Source organism: Blennius ocellaris (assembly GCF_963422515.1).
Source record: "Blennius ocellaris genome assembly, chromosome: 7".
Classification (NCBI taxonomy): Eukaryota; Metazoa; Chordata; class Actinopteri; order Blenniiformes; family Blenniidae; genus Blennius; species Blennius ocellaris.
In genome coordinates this window covers 19,613,887-19,640,316 of record NC_137656.1, presented here as the reverse complement: position 1 = coordinate 19,640,316, position 26,430 = coordinate 19,613,887, and the positions used below count along the sequence as shown (strand labels likewise).

At 40.5% G+C, this 26,430-nt stretch overlaps 1 protein-coding gene across 3 annotated transcripts in view; it reads left to right on the top strand.

Annotated features, from left to right (window-relative positions):
* Positions 1 to 1,960: 1,960 nt before the first annotated feature.
* The window catches only part of trpm3 (transient receptor potential cation channel, subfamily M, member 3), a gene marked incomplete at both ends in the record, with an annotated part of 151,527 nt that continues 127,057 nt past the window's right edge, over positions 1,961 to 26,430 (top strand). For all 3 annotated transcript variants that reach the window (XM_080498788.1, XM_080498789.1, XM_080498787.1), the window contains one exon: positions 1,961 to 2,164. In XM_080498788.1, the coding sequence (XP_080354914.1) occupies positions 1,961 to 2,164 (204 nt within the window). The remainder of the gene's footprint in view (positions 2,165 to 26,430) is intronic.

The following is a 26,430-nucleotide window of genomic DNA, read 5'->3' as shown; positions in this document are numbered from 1 at the left end:
CTGTGCAGAAATTAAGAAAATTAGGAATACATTTTCAAAATGTCCCTCTTCTTGTTCAAGAGCCTGCGACTTTTGGGTTTACAAGGATATAAAGAGGGTGAATAATAACCTCTGGAGAAGCTGTGAAGGGTTGACATTTTGCTTCAGGTGACCTTTCATTTTCTATAATCCGGCAAATTATTGACAAATGGTTTTCGCGTTGTTGTTGCGGTGTGATAAGACTGACTCATTCATCTGGCTGATGCTGCTCAGACGCTGTCATTATTGTCATTGATTCACAAACAATTTACAACCACCCAGTGCCTTTTTCCTGCAGCTTTTTTTTGAAGAAATATGTCACAGCAATTAAAATGTAAATCTTACTCAAAACACCAGTGGGATGTTAATGTCCCTGTGGTGTCTCTTTGTCTTTTAGCAGAAAAAAGGTGGTGTGTGTGTGTGTGTGTGTGTGTGTGTGTGTGTGTGTGTGTGTGTGTGTGTGTGTGTGTGTGTGTGTGTGTGTGTGTGTGTGTGTGTGTAAACATACACGACACACTGTGTGTGAGAGAGATGGATTTAAATTCCACTGCTTCTCCATCTCCTTCCTTCATATGCTCTTGTTTTTTATGGTTTCATCCTTCAGGGATCGCTCTCTCTCTGTCTCTGTGTGTGTGTGTGTGTACATGAGAGAGAGAGAGAGAGACAGAGGAGCATATTCTCAGGTGGAGAGAGGGTTTGCAGAGAGCCACGACAACAATGCCCCCGGTGCTCCGACACTGTCAACCCTTTTCTCTCGGTCTCCCCGACTCTGACCCCGTCGCGTGACTCTCTTGTCCGAGAATACTCGTGTGTCTCCTTCTTTGGCCAGTTTGGAATATTTTGTCCCCCAATCTCAATGCATCTTGCCACTTGTCCTTGTCACCGCCGCACAAAATGACCTAACCCGATATCATTGTGTCAGCTCGGCTCACTCCACTCGGGCAGTTTCCCATCCTCCAACACTTTCAAGTGGTGGACTGGAGAGGGCAAATCAAAAAAAATACGACAACTGCTGGTTTTGCTTGATGTCATCCTTCACTTCACAACAGAGACGGTGGTTTGACTTCATGAAGTCGAAGCAGGAGAGGGAGACGAGTGCAGTGGTGGGTAGAGGCTTGGGAGGCAGTGGGGAGATGAGGGTTCCTCAGAGCACCACGTTCAGAGCGACAGAGTGACTTTCCGTCGGTTTCTCTGCCTCTCAGCTCGGCACTCTGCTCAGCAGGAACCCTGCACTCCAGAGACTCCTGCTTGTCTCTTCGTTTCCCTTGTCTGGTAGCCCTGTCTTCACTCTTCTCTCCACCTGCCTTGCTGTCATTTGTTCTGTCTCTCCCGCCGTCCTCGCACCACACCTCCTCCCTGATAGAATTTCTGAAGCCCTTTTCACCCGGACCTCAGCATCGGTCCCTCCTTCTTCTTTTCTCTTGCCGTGTTTCCCTGCCTCTCTCTCTTTCTCTCTCTCTCTCTCTTTCTCTCTCTCTCTGACTCTCTCTCCCTCCCCTCTCCCTCTCTCTCTCTCTCTCTGTGTGAGGAGGGAAAACAGCATCAACGGCTGAGCCACAGTAACGGCACATGCAACAGGGTGCAGGCAGCACCTTCTGCTTCGCCACCATCCTCTCTGACTCTCACTCTGCCCAGAGGAAGACTACAGGGGAGGAAAGAAGAGTGCAGCCGACCAGGTGAAGACCAGTTTCAAGAAATAGGTAAAAGTATAGGCAACACTAGGGGGGGGGGGGGAGGAGAGGAGTCAGAAACTGCAAGTTCTTGTTTTCAAAGTGAAAAAGAGGACTTTGAAGAAGGAGGAGGGGCGCAGCCCATTCAGGAGGCAGTTGAGAAAGAGGTGAAGATGCCACCTGTGGCACGAGGAGTTTGACTGAAGAACAACCTCCTCGACTCGGCCGGGCCGACCTGCTGCCCACGTCTCTTGGGCGAGTCCTTCACGCCAATGGCTTCCAAGAAGAAATGGGGAGAGCGGCGGGAGTTGAGAAGGGAGCGGCAGTTCTCCTCCCGGGACGACGCGTCTGTCACATCCGGGACATCCGGGCCGGGCCGCTCCACCACCAGGGGGCGCTTTTCAGAGTCCTGGAAGAGGCTCAGCTCCAGAGGGGGGTCCACCAAGAAGGGGGGGCTCAACTCTCAGCAGCCACCGGTAAGGTGTTTCAAGGATAGCCAGGCCCTACATTAATCGATAACCCGGGTGCTGGGAGGGAGGAGGGACAGGAAGGCTGCTGTCACCTTGTGCGCGAGGAAGTTGGGCATCTGTCTGGGATTAGAAGCTAGATGGGGAATTCAGACAACTAACTTTATAGTTTAATAAGCAGCTTAGTAATGTAGAGTCTAATACTGTGTTAGTTTCATCCTCTGTGTTTTACTTTTCTGTCACTTTAGCATTACTACAAACATCTGATTAGAGTAAGATGCTGCTTTTGTCACTGTGCGGTTGTTTTTAGATTTATGTGCTCTTTCGTCACCCGTTGCCTTGGCAATGAGGGCCTGCAGCCACAGCTGCATATATTTCAACTTGTTTCATTCACATAATATACACATGATAGTAAACGGCACTATAGAAAAGTCATTCATGAATAATGGTGGCTCAAAGCCTCTTCTTTTACTCATTATCCACCTTCTGGGAGCGGATTCTTCCTGGTGGTGTGCAAGACTCAATTCTCACTGGAAACCATTTGTGATTGTGGTTCCTGGGATTGCTTTTAATAAATCTAGGAGCTGAATATTTCAGAGAATTAACATAGCCAAATGAATCTCAAATTACCAGAGTGAGTTAACAATAGAAAATCTAAAAAAAGTGAAATACACAGTGGTGGTGTTAAAGGTTTTCTGAAAATTGACAGATTGGAAGAGAGATGCTGCACCTGAAAAACTTCCAAATCGTAGATTTGAAGACTGTTGTTTTCTGATGATGTTTCATTAGAGGCTTGGATGTTTTAAAAATAGTGAAAAAAGGATTGATTGTTTGGAAAACTGCCTGCACTTGCACCGATTTACTCCGTCTTGCTCAGATTTGATCATTTCAGTGAACTCTCGTCTTTTAGAAGTTCTCCGGCTCCTGCTTCACGACGCTCGGCTCTTCATACACTTTGTTTTCTGCTTTTGCCAACCTGATGGTGGGAAACAGTCTCCTTCCTCACTGCAGCAGTGATGAAACTTCTCTGCAATACTGATGTGGCCAAGCTGGGATCCCTTCCACTCTATTTTTGAAATGTAGAACTTCACAGATTTTCTTTTTTTTTTTTTTTTTTTGTGGATCAAGGTCAGAATATCTAAAGCAGTCTGTGAGCTGCTGTTCCCGGACTATGACACGTAGCCAATCTGTGGAGTGATATTTGGCAGCAGCATCTCGGCAGGGAGATGTGTGGTAGACCGAGATGCACACTGATGGAGATACGAGATCCATTTCGGGTTTGTCAGTTGTGCCCCAGTAACCAGTGCTATTTTGTATTGCACCCATGGCCAGGTATAACAATCCCAGGTGTTTTTATTTTAGCAGTATGTATTGGAAGGTTTTGGGCTCCGAGTCTGTTTTGTTACATCTGTACTATATATAGGGGGCCGTGCAAAGGATATTCATGTGTTCCTAGTGAAACTACTTGGTGCTCTTCTGTGTTTCTTGCATGTATTTAAAGTGTGTGGCTGTGGGAACAGAGCAAAGCTGGGCTGAGTCCTTGTGGATTTGTGTTGCTTAGGTATGAGCCACATGTTGCACTACTGCAACACCACTGCCAGTGTCAAGTCATTATATACTTTGAATCATTAGGCCCTCATGATGCCCCGGTGTGTTTGTTTGGCTGTACAGATGCTCCTCTGAGAATTGGCGGTCCTGTGTGTGTCGGACTGAATGAAGGAGAGCGACGAACTGAAAGTGAGGAAGAAAAGCCAGAGAGAGATGGAGAATGACTCTCAACAGGAGCTTCGCGGAGCCACTGAATGAGTGAAAGACAAGGAGAATTAGAGGCCGAGAGAGATAGGAGGGAAGAGCTTTAAGAGAATTCTCTAAATCACAGTGGATTTAAGAGTTTCTCTTGAAATCCGCTGGAGACGTCTGCATGCGACTGGAGGATTGGCACAACGTCTGTGTCAGAAATCGGCTTGTATTCAGGGCAGTGTTTATTTTCACTATTCATTTTGCACAACAAGTGACAAAGGTGACATTGTACGTTGCAGTGACACTGGAGCCGCGCTGATTGATGAATTGGTGAAAATTGAATTGACCAAAGGAATGAGGAAAGAGAGAGAGGGAGAGAAGGAGAGAGATTTTCTTGATGCGACTTGAGAATGCTGCGTACTGCACATGTTCACTGCTGTTGTGGTCAGTAGTTTTCCTCTCCATCTTCAAGTCGATCGAAAACAATAACAATGGAGGATTCAGGGTGTTTGTACGGCTCACTGTCTTGAATGGTTTCTCCACTAAAGATTACCAATGCAAAGAAAGACCATTTAAAGCAGCTTGGATGTTCTCACTCTACTGTGTGCATGAAACAATGGCTGTTTTTACAAAAATCACAGCAGCAACTAGTGGTCTGATTGGTACTTCAATGTGTTTCAGTATTTCTGGTGTTTCCAGAGCAATTGTTTTTAAATTGTTGTTGTCAGAACCTGAAACTTTGGACAATCTGATTAATGTCCAAATCTATGTGAGACTCCAGAGAAGGAAAAGCAAGTCTTTTTCAAGTTAACACCTTATAATAATAATAAAAAATAATATATAAAAAAAAAAAAAAAAACACTTTTGTGGTGCATAACGGAATTGCGTTAAAAGGATGTAAATTGTGATTGGGGCTGGTGCCCATGTGTGACAATAATTAGTCGATGCTCTTATAGATAAGATTTCATCCTCCATTCAGACCCACTTTGAGATTGGCCTTTTTTCCCCCAGCTTTTATCACATTGTCCTTTTTTTAATTTTTTTTGTATGAGCTGGATTTATTCACTATTTCTGGGTTCTGTTTTTGACCAGTGCCACCACTGTCCAGAAGAATATCTGGATCCAAGAGCCAATTAGTGCTCAGTGAGTTCTAGAGTGGCAGTACAATGATATGACCACTTCAGTTTAATATGGTTACTATTCCTCTCCATGAGCCAAGTCTGGAGGTGGTTTGGCTCAGAGGATCTCAATCTGTTCGCAGTGTGTCTTGAGTGCTCTTGCAAAAGCCCATTACAGTGTGGTCACACTAAACATTCCACAGAATGGAGATCGTTATAAAAGCCATTGAAAAGTGATGTAATGTGTCAAATGTGTGACTTTGCTGCACAAACTGAAGTGAAGGAAATTTGGTAAAATATGAAGGAAAAACTGTGATATTGTATGTTAGAAATGTTAATGCGACATCTGAAATACCTGAAGTTATGCATGCATGTAATATTTTAGCATTTTAAAAAACAACATTGATGATGTGGCCACACGAAACAAAAACCATTAATTGTTGCTTTGTCTCCATAAATGTGTTCAAGACAATTGCTTTTGGGGACCAATAGCTTGATGTTAATAAAACTTAAACTGCTGAACTGATTCAGTTCATCACCTTTGGTGATAAACCATATGCAACTTTCTTATCTCCATTTCAGGGGATTTTTTTCCAATATATTTTTTTAATTGGAAAAGGGAGACAAATGTGTTTTCGGTACAAAATTATGGACCACAGATGGTGTCGAATTGGAAGTCTATTGGTATTAAAATAATATTTAACTGTTTTAACATTTTCAAAGTCTGTGGATTGAAGTGTTTAAAAAACAATCTATTGAAACGCTCATTTTTAACTGAGGTGTGAAAGAAAATGGTCCAAGATTAAATTAGAACTGCACTGGAAGGTATTTCATTTGGGTTTGTGAACTCAACATGTGTGACAGAGTGAAGTTTGTTTTCTTATTTTATATGTAACATGATTTTTTCCCCCCAGTGTTGTTAAAGAGGAAGAGGAAGGTCAGTCATGGTTTCAGAACGAAATAGGAGAAATGTTATCGTGTCCAGCAACTATTGTAGGATTTCTCAGACAGCTTAGTCAAAGGAACCACATGAACTAAAGAAACCACTTGGATAAGGAGTGAAACATCTTCCAGAACACAAGACAAAGTCCCATTGACCGGATTCCACTGCTTTGCTTTCAGATGCCTCCGACCAAGACAATTTAAATCTGTGATTGTTCACAAACCTGAAGTTGGTCGATGTGGAAAGGCAAAATCTCTCTGCAGGACTTCTGCCCTTAAAATTGTGAAATGTCCTGGCCAGAAGTAACTTTACTCTGGCCACCTTGAGAAATGAACAAAAAACACTGTTGTTGTTGTGCCTATCCCCACTCAGACTTACCAATCACACACTGGGTGTGGGCTACCTCACATGTGGATGGAACAACATGTTTCTCCATTTTTTGTTTGTTTGTTTTTTTAATATATCTAGACCTTCACTTCAAGCAATGTCTGAACCCAGAAAGTGGGACATCTAAACAAAATGGAGTTTGTAATTAGAGCTAACTCCACCTGAGCTTTTCCTGTCTTGACATGTTGAAATGTCTGCGGGGAATAATTCAGAGAGCAGCCTCCTCAGAGGCTTTTTATTACAGAAATTCTACATGCAGTTTGGTGGTGGATCAATGTTGTGTTGATTAAAAAAAAACAACAGATTTCATTGTTCCATTTTTCCCTTTTACTGAAATACAAGCTGAATATTTTAGCAGGCTTCCAATGACATGCAGACACAGACTCAGTTTTAACAGTTTTTGTAAACTTTCGATTGAGTTGTGCTTGACGAATCAGCAAACCTTCCATGTGAACATTGGCTTTTCTTGCCGCGATATTGATTGTACAGCCATCGAAGGCCTTTTATCTTTTCAGTGCATCGGTCTGTGGAAGTCTTTAAAGAGCAAAGTGTGATAATGTGTGTGACACAATTTGTGGTTTTCTTTATTGCCTTGTGAATGCCCTGCAGTTCATCAAGCCATCTGTGGATCACAGAGACCTTCTGCTCAGCAGAGCGAGAGAAATCCCTCCTCCCTCTTCAGTGAACAGAGAAATGCTTCTTAGGTTCAGATTGCATGAGTGGTGTCTGTTTGTGTGGGATGTGTGCATATAACTGTATCTTTAATTTCTCAACCAGCATGCCACAAGGACTCCTCCTTTAGGAATATTGTGTTTTTTAGATTGGATGGCAGAGTCAAAGGTTTTCCGCCCACACAATAACTTTCATGCTTTGGTTGGGATGAACATTAAATCAAGCCACAGTTGTCTTAGCAGATATTCACGTCCTGAGTGATCACCCCTGGCATCGGGGCAGGACATCAAGAGCTCTCATAGCCGAATCGTGTCTTTTCGTACCTTTTAAGTCACTTTGATTAACATATTGCTGCTCACTGGGATCTTTTTAAGTGTTCTTTCATGTTAAGGAAAAAACAACAACACACCAATTAATGTGTGTAAAATAAAGACTGTACAGAAAGCGTTTGAAAACTTACCAAATATTTCCAGCAGTCTCAAGTTTTAAAAGCAACATTTTATTTATTAAACAGAGGAATGTTTTACTTAACTAAATTTAAATAAATATACTTTAATTTGAAGAAGGAATTTGGTTAAACGATGAAACTTCATATCAACATTTCTATTAGCGGTCTCTTAAATTCAGCTGGGGATTGATCACACATTATATTTGGTTAATTTTTACTTTGTATTTCCTTGAATTTAACAACTCCAGCATGTTCTTAGACTGGCGCCTGCACTATCAGGGAAGATTATTGGCCAAGCGCAGTGTGGTAAGCCTAAATCCAGCCTTTTCATTTTCACAGAGGTGGCTCACGTTTAACCTGGCTCGATCGCCATGGTAACCAGCTCTTGACCAGGTTATGTTTGAGATAAGAGATTAAGTCATATAAAAACACCATTGATGGAGAATGGAGCTCAGTGCACAGATTGTGAGTGGGCTTCTTAATAAGAAGGAATGTTCAAAGATTGGCAGCCCTTTGGATTCCCGTTGTTCTAATTTTCATTATATTTTTGTTTGAGAGATTCTCAGAGGGACTGATTTCTTGAGCGACTGGATGTCAGTGACATGGTGAATAATGTGTGTACACTCCTCCAGAAATTACATGCCTCTGAGCACTAGAAGATCTGGGCTGGCTTATTTGGGGAGGCTGTGTCTCAGTCGGTGGTTCAGTACCCCGAAGGTTCTCCCAATGGCGTGGGAAGACCGTACATAGCAGCCATTACAATTGGCGTGTGGGTGTGTGCGTGAATGTGTGAGTTGCATCATATAAAGCATGTGAGGTTGGCTGAAGAGGTGAAAATCTGCAATGTAAAGTAAAGCTCATCAATTATTTTGTAACAAAAAAAAAAAAAAAATGCAAAGCTGCTGCCAGCTTACTGCCCATACTGTTATGCTGTCCATACTGCCAGCACACTGTTATTTATAGTGTTCATGTCATCACACGTTGTGGAATCCAACTTTCTGCTTTAATTAGTGTACCTGCAGGTTTCTTCGCTGATCTTATCAAGAACATCAACCCTGATTCTGAGGATGTTGCATATAATTAGCAGCTTTGCCGCCATCACATGAAGTAGCAGTGAGCTTATTGCGCAAAGGGTGGAATAACAATGTTGTTAAGCGTCTTCTTTTTACCAGTTATGCCTAGTTGCATGTTATTATTTTTTATTTAGTTTTGGAGTACAGACACCTTTGACATCCAGTATGTCTTAAATGTTAAAAAAAGGGACATGTTTCGTTAATTTTTTTCTCTGATATAGAGCTCTATTGTGGTAGTTTTACAGTTAAATTAATATACTCATCTTATAATCTTCTAAAACCCTGTTTTGAGGGTGTATGTTGGAAGGTGTAAGATGTTTTTGAATCCACAGTGTAAAAAGTTTCTGTGTTTGAATCCTTGATGGGTCATTTTTGAGTGGAATCTTTATGTTGTAATGTGATCATCCTGTTTTGCCAGCTACATCCAGTATGATGTGTTGATGAATGAATGGATGAAGGAAGGTTGGTCTTTTATGCAGCCCTACACTCAAAAACAACAACAAAGCAGTTTTAGCTTCAGTCTCTCTCGGCTATTTTCCAACTCACATTTTGATTATCTCGTGCTTTTAATTTGACACAGTCTTCTCCAGCAGTTTCATGGCCTGAGCCTTCGCAACGCTGTTACTGAAACATTAACATTCTTACATATTACCCGCCCAACATGATGACCTTATAACTGTGATAGAAATCAACAAAGATTTATGTGCTAATATTCTAACTGATTTATTTTTGCATCATACATTCTTCTTCACTTTTGAAGTTTTTGCTCCATCAACAAAACACGAGTTCATCTATTCCACTAAAGGGAAAAAAATAGTTTCAGATATTTCTGTGTTTTATGCATCGTAAGAAACCTCGTAACACTTAGGTTTTGTTTCTCTCTCTGACTCTACCGTCACAATTCACAAGTTGTAACATGTAATGTTTTCCACTTTGTTTTGAATTATAACAATCACAGTGCCACACCTCTTGCTGGGATGGTTGTTCTTATTGTATTTGTGATAATATAAAAAAAAGAAGATTTTTTTGGGAATATTTTCACTAAATTGCAAGGACTTTATAATAGTTTTCCTCAAACCCCTTTGGCTTTAGCCAGTTAGATATGCTGATAGCAAGAAAATTTAACATCTGTCTCTTTTACTGTCCTCCAGAGCTCTCCTCAGCAAACTGTCCAATGGGGCCGTGGTGATCTGGTGGTCAGAAAAGTGAACTTACAATTGGAAAAAATCTGGTTTAGTCCCTGAACCAATATCTTACAGTATGTTAGTGGGGATTGTGAAGCCACGTCTGGTTCCCACCTTCACCACCACTGTGGGACCCTTGAGCAAAGTGCCTCAACCACCAGATGCTCCCAGGCACTAACCTGCAGCAGTTTCTGGACCAATCATTCATTGTCATTTAACTGTGTTTTTCCATGCTTTCTCATGTGAATACTTTCGATTTATTTTAGAATAGATGATTTAATAGCACACAGATCCAACGTCACTGAAGTTCAGCCATCAAAACACTTTCCAGTTTGGGGATCAATGAGCATTAAGTGCATTCAGCACCAATGATTTTTCACTACCTCGCTGCGCGGAAAAAAAGCAAGCTCACTTTTGTTGAAAAATTCAATTTGTTCTTTTTTGTTACGCTGCTCCTTGGGGAACAAATCTGAAAATGTGTGAATGCTTGTGTTGGATTCTCATTATAATGAATCCAAGTGTGATATTACTTCATGAGACAGAGGTCATGAAGAAGCAAAGAGTTTTGTCGGTTCCTATGGAAACGGGGCACAGTTCACCAATTTGTATTTTTGTGGAGGGAAGCCTTTAAAACAAAGATCAGAGGCTTTTAAATTGTGATTTATGGTAGGAGGTCTGACATTTGCTCTTTTACTGCTGGCTGAGCGTGCCGGTAATTTGCTTTTCAGCAGGTTTTAGCCAGACAAGACATTTCCATAAGCTCGGCCACATTCATTTGCATAAACAACTTATATATTACCTTACATGTGAACTTGCACAAAGGTTCATCTGTGGGTACATGTAACTACGGTGCCAATTATAGACAGATATACTTTTTCTAGTTAGAAGTTAGTTTGTTGCACAGAAAAGTGGGAAGAGACCTACATCCTGGGAGAAACACTATTATAGTACATTCATGAAGTTAGTTTCACCATCTTCTTAATGCCTGTCAAGAAGTTAAACATTCATAGACAAGTACATTTTTATGGGCAATTATAACTTTGAAATGATTGTAAATCGTGTTTATAGGACAGTGATTGAGCTAGTGCAGACAGACATTCATCTTATGAAGATCCTGATTGCGAATGTTAAAGTATTTAGGGATTTTCAGTTTCTAACTGAGCTCTGAACAGCCAGTTGTTTCCATTTATTAGTTGTGGGGTTTATTGATCTGCACTGATTCAGCCGCCTTCGTTAAATGAGTCATCCACATGAACCAATATACTAGTTTAACATACATAAACTTATGAAAACAAGTGAAAATAAGGACATATTGTTTGGTGGGTTATTTTTTTTGTTGTCGATTTAATTTACGTTTAAATGGTGCCACATTTTCCACAATACAGCTCTTGTATCGTAAGCAGTGTGATCCTGCGGCTCAGTGGAAAACAAGGCTTTGTCGTCATTGGAGGATATTTCAATGCAGAGGTATATTGAATTTAAATTCTGCTCCGAGCAGCAGTCACGTATTCATGTCAGAGTTACTGACAGAACCACGTTGGCTGACTGCTGTATAAAGAGTGGGATGCCATCCCACTGCAGTGTGAGCAGACATGTGACTATATTGTGTAGCGTTGGGGCTGCAAACGGTTCTTCCAGCAGGCTACTGACGGTAGATATGTACTCCTCAAGGACAGAAACAAGAATAAGGGTCGTTCTGCCCGTGACCTTTCATACTTCACAAGTAACTTGAGTGCAGGAGATGATCCTGGGTGAAGATGAAGAACAGAGTGAACATAAGGGGCATGTTTTTTTTTTCTCACTTGAACCCTGTCCACTTGGTCGTTCTGTCCAATTACAGCACACGAGAAAAAAAGATCATGAAGACGCTGTGAGATCTCCCAAACCAGGCTACACTGGGAAAGAGAGCACATTGCAGTTTTTGTCCTGTTTGTTAAATGAATTGTTAAAAAGCCAACATGGCCATTCATTTCAGACTTTGATTGGTGCAACTTGTACACCTTGCTGCTCATCCCACAAACTGCGTGCTCCTTACAAACGTGACTCCATTTCTAAGAGGGTAAAAATCAGGCTTTGCAATGCTGTTGGATTTATTACCAAGTAAGAATGTTGCAACAAAGAAATAATGCACAAGAGAAATGTTTTTTTTCTTTGTGTGTCGTTTAGTTTTGCCTGCTTTAGCTGTATTTATAAGCTTGTTTTGATCGGCCACATTGACCAAGGCCATGGAGCTACAGACCCTCCAATGTAAAAGTCTTGCAATGCAGCGCCCTGAAGTCCTGTCCTTGGCCACTGCTGAAATGGAAAATCAACCATCAGCCTTGCAGATGATCTGTAGTGCCGCAATGGTGCACGGGTGAAGTATCAGATTCAGAGTTGCGCAACTGTGAACAGAAACCTTCAACAATTGCATGCCATCACAGCGATTTTCAATAATGAAATCATTTTGATTTGCCAAAGAAATGTTACATTCAAAAATACAAAAGAGGAGCCATTCTTTGCTTTATTATATTTATTCCACACAAACAAACAAAATTGTATAGAAATGAACACAAGGGAAGCATTGAGTCAATCTCAACAGATTTATGTTTTCTCTCACCTGCTGCACAGTCGACATTGCAAAGTGAGACGGTACCAGTGCAGGTTTCTCTTTCTGCAAAGACACTACGATATGAGGATGAAATAGAGGCCCACAGGGCTTCTCTTGCTGCCTGAATGCAATTGAAAGACTCTCTGGGTGACGGTATGTCTCTTCCCTGCAGCTCTGCCTTTCCTGTTCTCTGGCACTATCACGGTATGTTTGATGCAGAGTCGCTGGATTCACATTGGGGAATCTCAGAGCTGCCTTACCTTTTTCAGCTCAGCTGTTGTATGTCTTGTAACCTTCTGTGAGTTTGCAATTACAAAATACATCATCTTCCTTAGTTCAGATATTCAACAAAGGCTAAATAGTTAAATTCACATAACGCACTCTCTCAAGCGCTTCCCCCTTTTTTTTCTTTTATTTATTTTGGCATGCCACTTGTCTTGCCAACTGTGTAACACCCACTTTGAAAGACAAATATTTTAGCCACCTTTCAACAGACAGCTCTTGTCTAAAAATACAATTGGGTGAGATTTCAACTGCATTGGGCTCAGAGAGTCTAACAATGGCTGCTTTGACATACGTGGGCAATGTGGCTGGCCTCTGCAAAGTCTCGCTGAAATCGAGTACAAGGAGAAGATGGACCAAGCAGGTGGCGTTTGCATCTGTTTGAATTCACTGAATCTTTGTGTTGTTGCTTTTCTGGTGGGTTAACCTTTCCATTTTCACAGATAATGCCAGACCTGTGAACTGCATTCATAATTCCATTGTGGTAAACTAGATGAGTGATGTGTTGCCAAGCATTCATACTCAACATGGTTATTAATACATTTTCTTACTAATTATAATTACACTGAGCTTGTTTTACCATTTTTAATTTATGAAAATTATTTAGTACCAGTTGTTATTCCTTAATTAAAAGATTATTTTCTAGAATCAAAGCATCAGCAGTAAATGTGTTTAGTGGTTCAATTGCAGTATGCAGCATGGAGAGTTACAGCACATCCCAGTACTGATAGTTTCACTTGTTTTTGAATACTTGTTCAGTTATGCAGATGAAAACGAGACTAATTCGGCCTGATTTAACACCTGCAGCGAATACACCCACTCACCGAACACAAATAACGGTATCATCCCAGTTTTGTCGCTGCTGTCAGTGACCTACCTGAAATGAGGCGACCTTTGAACTCCTCACTTATCTAAATATCTACTGTTTAATTATTGTTCCTCTCATTATGGATCACAATGGCAACTGTTGAGTGCCAGAGGTGTCCAGAGTTACACTCGAGTCTCTTCTGAGCTCACCATTTAGCTTTTTAAAAAAAAATTTTGAAAGCACTTATGTCGTAATTAAAGTGAAAGTATGAGACAGAGCGCAGGTCATCATCTGAAGGGGCTGTGAATTAAATTCTTGACGGCTTTCAAATTGAAATGGTCACAGGAAGTTGTAGCATTCAAGTTCAAGCTCTAATGTAACTTTGATTACTCTTCCAGTTCGCCTCTATCATGCTGTGGGAATTTATATGCACAGATGCTTTTGGCTGTTTCTTTTCAGAGTTAGGTTAAAATGTCAGTCCTCATACAACGAGATGCCCCACTCAAAAAACACACACAAAACACCTCAACTTATTTCGAGGTACGTTTGCCTTGAAATAAGTCTGCCAATGGAACAAGTGGAAATTGTCTTGGTAAGATCTTTTTGAAATAAGATGTGATTTCAAATATTGAGATCATAAAATTAGCAGAGAAAAGTTATTTTAAGCTATATTTTAGCAGTATTTTCACACTTGATGTCTTAGAATAATTCACAAATGCTAAAATCAAGATGATCTATCTTATACAAATAACATCTCAGCTTGAAAAAATGTATGAAATGTAAAATAAACCTTGTTTCTTAAAATACGACTCAAAACAAGACAATTTCAAGATTGTTGGACTTAATGAGATATTCAAGAAGCGTTGTCTTAAAACAAGATCCTCGATCTCGCTGAAATATTGCTTGTTTGGTCGATTTATATTAAATCAAGTGAAATGAGACATTTTGACTGAGAACAAGATAATTAACTGGATAAGATTTTGAGTTTTTGCAACGTAAACCACCAGAAAGAAAGTTGTAATAAATAATAATAATATATAGAATCTTTCATGACTAAAATTCAATGCAAAGCACTTCACCTGTTAAAAAGGAGAAGTAAAAAATACATGGGATTTTTACAACATCGGTTTCAATATTAAAAGAGAACTTGAAGTAGATTAAAAGATTCGAAAACGTACAAGAATCATATGCAGAAAACAAAAATCACAATTGTCACAATTCAAGAAAAAGTTCCAAATAAGTAAGGGAATATAAAACTACATGATACGTCCAAATAAAAAAGTTTCCGTGGAGCTTTTTACAGCTCCGAACAGATGGTGCCTGGTGAATATGAAGTGGTGAAGAATTCCACATTTTTGGTGCATAGAAGTAGTTGTGAACGCCATTGAGAGTCGAGCAGAAATCACTAATTGTGGCATAACTGTCATGCCATGCCGGGGACTTTAATTTTCACTTTCTGTGAGCGCGCCGGTGGGGCTGAGTCACAACAAACCTGACTACAAACCTACTGGCATGCCAATGCCGCTAAGTCCTCAACATTTTAATCTGCTTAACACACGTTTCAGTGGCAGACCGGTAGTAGCTGTAAGCTGGTTATTTGATGGAAGTGATGGTGTGCGTGCGTGCGTGTAGTGATGACTGACATCGGTGGCAACAGTAACTTGGAAACAGCTCAAAGTATCATGTAGAGTTTGTTTAAGCGGGGAACGCAGTGGGAGGTGTTGGGTATTGGGAGAATGTACTGCAGAGACAAAGTGTGCTCTTCAAGGATAAAAGCGGTTATTTGTGTGCGTGTACGTGAGACACAAGAGAAAAAGTTGAGTGTGTGACACAGATGAAGCTTTATGGGTGAGAGCACTGAGTAGGCACGGAACGAAAGGTGTTTGGTATCACAAATGAAAGTGGTGTGGTTTATCTTTTTTTTCTTCTTCTTCCCCGCTCTCTGTGACACATTGTGGGGGTGTGGCTTGACCTTCTTCTTCTTTTTTTTTTTTTGTTGAACCTAACGAACGAGATCTCCTCTCCAGATAGGATTCAGAGAAACTTTGCGGATAGTGAATTTTTTAGGCTTTAGAATTGAAAAGGCAAAATGAACTGGAAAGATAAAAGGGTGAAGGAAGGCAGTCCGGCAGCGTTTGATAAGGTCTCATGACATACTTTGGTTGCTTTGGCAATGATCCCTCATCATGACTGGCTGAAGAAATGACCACAGTTGATCTGATGGAGTGTGTGTGTGGGTTTTTTTTTTTTTTATGTGCATGCAGGCTACCTGGCAGAACTCGTAATTCATCCTTAAAAACACTTGTCTCCGTGTTGTTTTTGTTGTTTGACTTGAGTTGACTCTTTGTGCTGCAGCCTGCCAAAGTTGCTCTGAATTATTAGTTTGCCTGCTGTCTGCCTTTGTCTCGTGAAATCACCAAAAATAGCAACAAAGGAACTGCCTGTAGATGAAATCTCACATCCTACACCGCCACGGCGCTCTGCCTTTTCATTGCAGACAAGAACACATGCACGGGTGTCAGGAAATTTGTGATCAGATCTTATAAAAATTCTGGATATAATTGGTCTTTTATTTATCGCTTCTTCCGCTTGGATACATCTCTCTAATTTGGAGATCCATTCATCCCCTCATCTTTCTCTTGTGGTTTTATGAGAGGTGGAGGTATTATGACAGCTTCATAATCCTTTCTCTCTGCGAGGCTTTTGGAGCACTGGTTGAAAGGGAATACTGTGAGGGGCTAATAATTAAATTGAGCAGGTCGTTTTCATTATAACACACAGTGAAGGTTGCTATTGTCCTGACTTAACTTCATCTACACTTTGTGCTCCGTGCCTGTCGGGCCCGCGCAATGACTCGAGTGGCAGGAATGTCAGCGTGGAATCACTCGCAGGATACATTTCCACACTGAAGGGAGAGAAATGGGGAAAATCTGCCCGACCTGGATTAAGAACCGGTGTCTTCGGGGTTTGTTATCGACTCCACAGCTGCGACAGACAATTTACTGTACTCTCACAGCACAACACAAACATTCAGCCGTGAAAGTTGGGCATTTTGTCTAAAATATGTGAAACTAAATCATCACAAAGTAGTTGCTAAAATAGAAATAGACGTTAATTTTGTTATTACCACAAGGCAGGGTGGAGCAAAGACACCGGTCATGGCCACTTACCAGAGCGGCATACTGTATAGCCTCTCACAAAAGAACATGCTCTGAGTTGCTCCCCTTATGGATTTGTCAGATTACTGGCATGGGTCCTGATCAAAGCTTTTTTAAACCCTCCTCTAAGCAGCCTCGCTCTGAATTCCTTCTGCTAATTTGTCCTCGCCGAGACTGTCGAGGAGGGGAGCAGAGGAGGCGAGAGAGAGGCAGACTGAAATGTTTCAGAGATGCTCAGTCATGCCTCAGTCAAAGCAGCTTCCATTAGACTGCTCACATTAGATTACAACCCTTTTGTGTGCAGAAAGAAATTAGTATTAGTTTTTCATTTCAGGGAGAAATCATTGGGGTTTTTTTTTTTTTCTTCTTTTTTTCCCACTGGTGTTGTCTGGCTGCATTCAGACTTCATTAGGCAAGATCACAGTCTGCTCGCTACTAAAACATGCAATATTTCTCTATGTCTAAATGTAAAATCTATGGGACTGGCTGGAGTTGATCAATGGTTCAGTGACCAGCTTCTGCTGTCAATGTGTCCTTGGGCAAAGCATTGAATATCAAGTTTCTTTCAATAACGTGCAAGTACCTTTGCTTGGCAGGCGAGTCCATTTGTGTGTGTGTGTGTGTGTGTGTGTGTGTGTGTGTGTGTGTGTGTGTGTGTGTGTGTGTGTGTGTGTGTGTGTGTGTGTAACAATGCTTTAAAAAGTGGCTGTACGCACGTGAAGCCTAATTATTATATAGAGATTATCTCCTCTTCAAATAGCATTTTTTCAGAGATGACTAACTCTCATTAATCATTAGTATGCAAGTGTTTGTGCCACATCCTGTTGTCATATGAATGTTCCCAACTCGGACGTCGGAGCGCCCAGTTGGTAACTTTCCAAGTTCCCAGCTCCATGAGCACACTTTTCAAATGACCTGCATACATTTCGAGAGACAGAGGAGCTCTTTCTGACTTTCTCCGGTTTTCAAACAGAGAAGATGTTCTTTTCAAAGTGTTGTTCTCATTAACTGGAGTCTATTTAATGTAGCGTTTGATGAATTATCTGTCGCCGAGACATCTCGGCTAACCGCTTAAATGCTCACCTTATTTGGCTTTTTTGCAGTGCGATGCTCAGTGATTCTGCTCCTTTTCCCTGAAGGTTAATATTTTATTAAAATGGAATCATTTCTTATGTCAGCACAAGGGTTTTATTTCAGGGAAGCTGGGACTCCTGCTGGGGGAAACGAAGCTGTAGTACAGGGTCGCTGTCCTTGATATTTTAGAAAAAGGAAGTATTCAGGCATAATATGCTGGATGTTTACTCCCCATGGTCCAAAACTAGATCCAGGAAACCCTTTAATATGTCGTCTTTTTTGATGTAAATGTAGACATGTTTGAATGAAGATCCGTTGATCTGAGACCTGTGTCGCTCCCTTCCTTTGAACTGCAGCTTTGAAGCTCTGCTGTGTGATGCCATGAGCTGTGGGCTTTGAGGCCGACCGTGTCCTCCTATGTTTTTCCTTGTTTAGCGGCGTGGCAATAATGATTGTCATAAAAGCCATTACCAGGGGCCCCGGGGCCACTGGGCGGTGGGTCTAGTTTTATGACTCTGGCCCCGCAAGATGGTGATTACACTATGTCTATGTTGCTATGGCAACATTGAGGTTTGCAAAGGCTAATGTAGAATTTTTGTCAGGAAAGTGTGGCTTTTTTTCATTCCTGACCTGTGTGTGTCATTGTTTATTGTTTTGTTTTCTTATACCGGTGGGGACTTAAACCTGATTTTAAATCAAACAGTGAAGATTTCTGTCACCATAAGGACACAATTTATGTTCTCAACAGACAAGCATATAATTTACTGCTGAAAATGTTGATAAAGTTAAGGTTAGAATAGGGTTGAACTCAAGTTGAGAAGGAATTCCACATAGTCATGCAGTATTTAGCAAGTTAGTAGTAGGACCAAGATTAAAGCAAGTCTGCAGGAAATTTTGTTAAATGGCCTATTTCTACAATGAACACAAACGTAATTTGTGTGTTTTCATTTAACAACCAATATAATAAAGGCCAATACCGTTATAATTTCTGTCTATTCTCAATGTTTTTAAGCCAATTGTGGAATAACTTACCAATGATGCAATTAAATAGTAAATAATATTTTACAACCACGATGGAATCGGTAACATGGTAAATGGACTTCATATAGCCTTTGAGAGCTTTATATAGACTTTATATAGCCTTTTTCAACTGCGTGAGCACTCCAAAGCACGCCTATCGTTCATCACATTCATCCATTCACACACCAATGGAGACTACCGCCATGCAAGGCCGTCGCTCCAATGGGAGCAATTTGAGATCGAGCTCAAGGGAGTGTTGCAGAGTTTGTATCCTCATTGAATGAATATGATGATGAAAACTTTCAGAAAATGCTTTTATTTTCTAGAGATGGAGCCCCATTTAGGAAATGTTACTTTAATACATTATTCCATGCAGTTATTATAATTTAATGCCACTTCAGTCAAGTAATAATTTATTACAGTAGTGGCAACATTGGGGCAAATATCTTATTATACTGTTGGCAGGTTATTACACCTAAACCTGGCTGACCCACAGGGGTGGAGGTGAGTTTTGAGCAAGTCTACAGAGAGTGAATAAGAGTCAATGTGTGGGTGTAACTGTGTGTGTGTCTGTGTATGTCTCTTCATTATGGAGGGTCATTTCAGAGACGGAAGGACAAATTGCAGCAGTTTGCACCATTATTTGTACCCATCCACTGTTCCATTTATGAAATTGAGCAGAAGGATTTTTAGGAAACATTTTGAATTGCAGGCCAGATCACATCTCGCCCTGCCGGAGCTGATCCAAACGCCAGAACACAGAGATAGAAAGTCATCAGACTCACACCTGCTGAATGATGCATATATTATATAGATCAAAGTGGGAATGTTAATGATGGGATTTTTTTTCATGGTTATTTTCACATAATCATCAGATTGAAATGACCACATCTATGTTGGACTGGGGCCCTGTAAGAAAACGGTTAAATACTGGCTTTCCTTGCATGTTTTTTGCTAAATGAATTTACAGTAGCTTTCTCAGATAACTCTTCAAAACTTCAGCATGCGAAAGTTTCATTAAAAGTTTCTCAACTTGATCCTGGATTGAATTAATGACTCAAAAGTCTTGTAAATCCGTACGGAGTGGCGCGGAATGAGACTTTAGGTTTAAGATGGCAGTGGACTCCACAGCGTTGCGCTGAAATGAGTGACTGTTCATTATAGTGGCTTCTGACACTGAGCCGTGTCTGCATTGCTCTGTTGACTCAGAAGATTAGATCGGCAAGCACTAAAGGTAATCTGGCATTTATAGATTTGTGCGTGTGTGCGTGTGTGCGTGTGTGTGTGTGTGCGTGTGTGTGTGTGTGTGTGTCTGTGTGTATCCATCCACATGTTTTGTCTCCCCTCTGAGCCCTGACAGGGACTCGTGGTCTTCAGGTATTAGCAAATGGACACGGCACTGACCTGCTGTCCCAAGAGAGAAAGTGTCACTAAAGCAAGGGAGGCACCATCAAATTATCTTTTATATCATCGTGCAAATGGATCCATCAAACAGAGGTCTTCATCTGACAGGGATTTTCACTTTATTCCAACCCTGACTGCCCATATTTAGACTCTTCTTTTGGTTTTATTTTATATAAAACTATCCACAGATTCCAAGGTTTTGAATTAAAATGTTAAAATGAGTTTTTCTACTTGTGAAGACAGATGCCTGAACCACACACATCACATTCTCAGAAATTGTTACACATTTCAGAACAAAAGTTGACATTTGAATTAAGATAGCTCCATTTTTAAATTGTATTCATACAAGGTTAAAAATACCTCCTGGAGAGGCATATTTAGTGGTTTTCATTCTGAGCTGCATAAATGCCTCTGGTATAGTCCAAGGACGGAGAGCAAGTTGTTGGTTTTAAACCTTTACACTCTGAGTCCTTCCTGTCATGTTGATGTGCATCTTCTCCTTGTGGTGTCCTTTTGTTTTTTTCAGGTATTTGAGTAATTTTAGCCTTTCAAAGTTCATCTTGTGTGACATTCAGTGGTTTGGTACTAAAAGAAATCGTTTGTCAGTCATACAGTCTTATTTGTTGAGGCCTCACTTAGTCAATGATGGAAAAACAACAACTATATATGTACAATTAGAATAAAAAATTACTAGTTTCAAAGAAGTTAAAATCCTATACAAACAAAATTGTGTTTATTTCGGGTGACCATATTTTGACACAAATGCATGAATTGTTAGATACAATTCTTTTCTATTTTGTAATGTCATACAAGTATCTTGATGTAGATTCTACTTTGAATCCATCAATAGATCATGTTGGCACAGTTGAGAACGTTTTTCTGAATAAGTCATCCACGTGGCTCAACGTATCTTTCCAAACATTCTTTGGTTTGTTTTGCTGATTTTTCTCTCCATTGTACCAGCGACTCCACCGCAGCTCAGGCATGCTGCTTTCAAGCATGGCAACAAGTTTACTTTCACCATGAGGCATCTTCTAATCCAAAGCTGTATCTATTAGTTATGATCATGTCCTGTATCTTAAATGTCATGCAATGAAAGATATGCTTTCCATCTTTTAGTCTGAGTTAAAGCTGCATTTTCTTTTTTCTTTTATGTTATTTCACTTGACAAAACTTACTCATAGCTGAATTTGTGGAATCCTGGCCTTAAAGTAGTTCCTTTAAGCAAAACTGTGGATGTGAAGAGGTCAGTCTGCGTGTGCACCACGGCCAGTCGATATATAAAACCATTTTGTTTGAATGTGCTCTCCATGAGGCGTCACACAGAATTACTTCTCTTTATTGCTAGTGGCTTTCTTTTTATGCGTCCTCCTTGATGATACGCACTTTGTGTGGTCGACGTAATGCCTCAGGAGATGGTTCATATTGCTGCTAAATCCAAAACACTCGTAGTCTTTCAGCCTAATTCTTGCTGAGCGATTCGGATGAAAAGGTGGTTTGAGTCACATCATGAGCTTTATTGCAGCCACATTATGCAAAAGAAGGACTCGGTACACTGTTGAATTGTCCAGACATTTCCATCGTGCCGATGCGGTTTTGCTCTCTCTGTGTTGTTTTATCGAACTTGTCTTTACATCTTTATCCTTTGCACAGTTGCTCTCAGTCCGTCCACTCAGTCTGCAGAGATGTTCCTCCGCTGTGGCTCGTTGTTACGCTCCTCTGCTTCATCGAACTACAGATGGAAACACTAAAATCTCCCCAGATGGACTTTTAAAGAAACCTGAAGCCTAACATTGGACATTTTGGATCAAGACGGATTTTATCCTCTTGACTGAGCAAAGAATTCGATCAGTGGACTGAAAAAAAGTGTCTTACCAATCCCTGTTGATAACTGCTTGTAGATGCGCGTAGTAACATTTTAAAACTACTCCGTTACATTTACTTGAATACCTTCAGATTGTGCTTGCCGGAGTCGTTTTAAAGTAGATTACTTTTTAGTTTTGCTTGAATATTAAACAATTCTAAAGAATGAAATTTTGACATTTACTCCATTAAACTGGAATTAAAGCACATTTTCTGTCACTGTGCAAAGGAAAAGGTTATCAGCAATAATTACTTAATGATTCTTTTTCACCAAATACAGTAACATTTCTGCTGCAGCCGCTCACATTCAACGTATTACGTTGTCCTGATTTGTATTTGGCGTTACTGATAGAGTCTCGGGTCTCTGAATTTTGATTTCTAAAAAAGAAGGCACGTTTCCCTGTGCCAACATCAACATTTAGTCAATGGTGCCTTATCATTCTGATTTATTCAAACTATACCACTGCCCTATAGATTCCATTGTATAAGACACACATTCTTCTTTAACAGACAGAAATTCAGACTTCTCAGATGTTCCTTAGTATGTTTTTATTTGTCTGAAATAATCTCTCTCACACAATCAATGAAAAAAGTCTGTGGAACAAAGAACGATAGAAATAATGCCTCTTTTATATAGAATATCCCTATAAAAGAATATGAGGTCTCTTTTGAAGGCTTATCAGGCTAATAATTAACAATATGAAACATTGTTTTGAGTCATTCTTTGTTTTGGACAATGCTTTTACAAAATATATCTTACTTTGTTTTGGCTGATATTTTAAACAATAACCCTCCCCTCTGAATTATATACTTTTAAAAAACATAAAATCTACATTTCAATCAGTGAGTGGGCACATGTATCTCCCTCTGAAAACAGCACTTTATGCATTTTTTTAGGCTAATTAGATATAATGTCACCCCAGTATTTATTTGTTGGGTATTATATTATCTCTGACTATTTGTGATCATGGCAGTGCACACATGGTAGCTGTTTGGACATCATGTATCAAATCACTGTAGTATTCTGCACAAAGTGCCGGTCAGTTTAAATGCATCTTCTTAAATGTATAACCACAATATGCTGATCCCAACACAGGATTCAGAAAATGTAGAAATAATGATGAAGTTAACAAAATTAGCGATGTAAAACTGTACACATTTATACTTTGGTTATTGACAAGGAATATGCTCAATATCAAACTGTAAGTCTCACTTTTTAACACATTTAAGATGAAAATACTGTAAATAAAAAGTGTCCAAATTGACATTTGTTGTGGTATGAGTGGAAAAGTGAAGTCTGTTCCATATCAAAGCTTAAAGCCACTCTCCAACAAAGTACAGGACTCTTTACTTCTCTCTCCATGCATGGTTAGTTTCCCCTACATGTTTAATTAGGTTGATTGTTCCTATAATACTTGATAAATTAGTATGAGTAATGCAGTACGAAGAGTGTTCTGCATATTAAGGGTTTATCTGAAGTGCAGTTTCTGTTGGATAGAGCATCGCATAATCATTTATAACCAAAAATGTATGTTGACATTATCATTGTCATACTACACACAGCTTCAGGGTAATAGTGGTTAGCTGCTCCCTAACAAATCCCCCTAACTCATTCAACAGCAGACCTCTTTTTGATTCTGAAGTTTAGAGTTTTTGACATTTGCATGATTTTCTGGTTCAGGAGTGTTTCATAGGGTGTGCTGGCTGCTTCCACTAATCCTCCAAAACATGCTTATTTGGTTGTTGTGTTACATTTAATTGTGTGTAGGTGTGAGTGTGCGCATTAGTGTTTGTCTGCTGTTCTGCATTTGCTTTGTGATGAACTGATGAGCTTCACCCACAGTCGGCGTGTTGGCTCGGTTCAAGCACCTCATAGCAGTAATGAATGAGTGAATGGATTAAACATGTACATTGATTGCTGTTGAGCACTCGGTGTAAATTACTGGCATTTCTGTGTTTTATTGTCTCTTATGTGTTAATGTAGTGTGATATTTAAATAGAGGTGGAACAATTCATTTTGATTAAGTGTTTTAGTACATATTATTCTAATAAAAATGATTAAATCATGCTAATCACTGGCTGAAGTATGACTGGTTCTTTGTGGATCTTTTTTTGTTTGTTTTTTTAATAGTTTTTAATAGTAACAATGAACAATGCCAGGGTACAATCATCACGAGTTGGATCTCGTCAACTCGTCTAAAATGGAAAAATAGTGCATATTTAGTTGCGCATTGAGGCTCAACGTCTGACTGATGGCAGATCTCGTGAGGTCATTGTTGTGGTGGTGTGTTCTGAGACTGAGCAGGATCGCTCTGTCCCGGGGTCAATTATGTCAGATTGGCCTGAGTCTGGCTCCCTATCACCACTCGCAGCAGGAGCCATCATCCTGTGCTGCTGATGTCCAAATGCTTGGGTGAATGTGGTCGTGCATTTATCCACTGGAACTGGACTATTTGCTGTCTGGCAGTACTGACAAATTGCTCTCTGTTTCCCACTGCGATGTTTCAAAACATCAGTGTCCTCCAGCACCGCTGCAGAGAGGAGTGCTGCTTTCTCACAGCTCAAGTCGCCCCAACTGTGCACATCAATAACTGTTAACCTATGAGTACCTTTAATATTAAGCTGTTTTCAAATGTTTACTTTAAGTGTGCTTATTTATTTTATGTCATATGTTGGAGTGCTCGGAGGGATTGTCCTGTAAAGACCACCAGTCGATCTTGCCCCACATTCAGGACCAATTCCAGGGACAGGGTGGCCATAATTGCGCCTCGCCGTGTGCGCCGTTTATTCCTTCCCTCGGTCCCGGGCCAGTTTGATGTTGCATTTTCATTTACAAGTGATTCAACTTCTGATGCATGCACACAAATAAAAGCCCTAATGGAATTTACGTACGCCCACACACAGCCTGAACGTACTGTAATGCGCTCTTTATTTGTAATTGGCTCATCTCTTGTGAACTCTATTTCAACCATCACACATTTGAAACGTTGTGATATCAAAGGAAATTGCTTTACTTTGCTCCCATTTGGTGTGTGATTTGCTATTTAAAGCAGGGCAGGGTTTCTGGCCTCAGAGTTCACGTGCTATTTTTCATACTGATCATTTAATGGAAGCATCATTTGTAAGTGTCTGCTGTCTATGTGGTTCTACTACAAAACAATTAGCTGCACTGAAGCAGGTAGAGAAATTCCCTTTTTTGTGACTGGTGTGTGTTTGCAACATGCTGTATTTCAGCTATAAACCTAACAATGCTTGTTCTTCTACATATTTGCTGCTTTATGGGGAATGCCAAATGGCACATGAATTATTTCTACTGCAGTGAAAAGAGGATTGACTCTCACTGTTCCTTTTTGACGCCCTCACAGCTTGAATTGATAGGTGCTAAACTGAAAGGTTGAATTTGTCTTTAGGGAAGACCGCACTTTCCTTTTATGACTCCAAACTTTCATCATTAAAGTTTATATTCCATCTTTTCTGGTTCTCAGCCTCATTTCTACCATCCAGGGTTCAGTACTCTCTGTCATACCTGCTTTATCGGTCCTCTGCTTCATTTCCTGGTCATGTAGTTGTCAATAAGGTCATTTACTACTCTTGCCTCAGAGCAAGAAAAACACCATTTTAAGTCTGTGCTCATGGCCTTTCTGTGAGGACTTTCACGTTCTCCTGTTGTGTTGGTTTTCTCCAGGTCCTCTACTTCCCTCTCACGGTCCAAAATATAGATTTACATTAATTGATGAAGGCTACACGATGGCTCAGTGGTTTGTTCTCTCACCTCCCTGTGTGTGCCTGTGTTTCTCTTACAATCCACCTATCCAAAACTAAAAAATGCAGCAACGGGTCACCAACAATGACGTCTTGGCCCAGGCAGGGACATCCAGCACGTTTGCCATGCTAACACAGAGACGACTGCACTGGTTTGGGCCATGTCTGCCACAATAGACGACAGCTGCATTCCAAAAGATATTCTGTATGGTGAGCTGGCCACGGGCTCCAGACAGGACGGCCTGTACCGCGCAACAAAGATGTCTGTGAGCGCAACCTGAGGGCAGGTGGCATCGATCCAGTGGACCTGAAAACTGCATCAGACCGCGTCAGCCGGCGCTCCGCTGTGAAAACCGGAATCAAAATGGCAGAATTTAGGAGAGAGAGACCAGATGTGAAGAACAGTGGCTCAGGAGACAGCACAGAGTACATCTAGAACCCAGCACCATCCAGGCCAGCACGTTTATCTTCAGAAACTGCGGCAGACCCGGCCTTTCAAGGATTGGTCACGTCTGTACAGTCACAGCAGGTGTTGCAACTCCACCACACACTAATCCACGATGCAACGACCAACATAAGATGTTGATTCCAGGGTACAAAATGGGTACATTGTTGATGGTATTGCTTTATTGTGTTGTGACAAATTGTGGTATTTTCTTTGCAAAAATGGAATTTTTTTTTGTCTTATGTTTTTTGTCAAAAACTGAAGATACAAGACTACTTTTTAATGCAAAAATAGTCTTTATTCA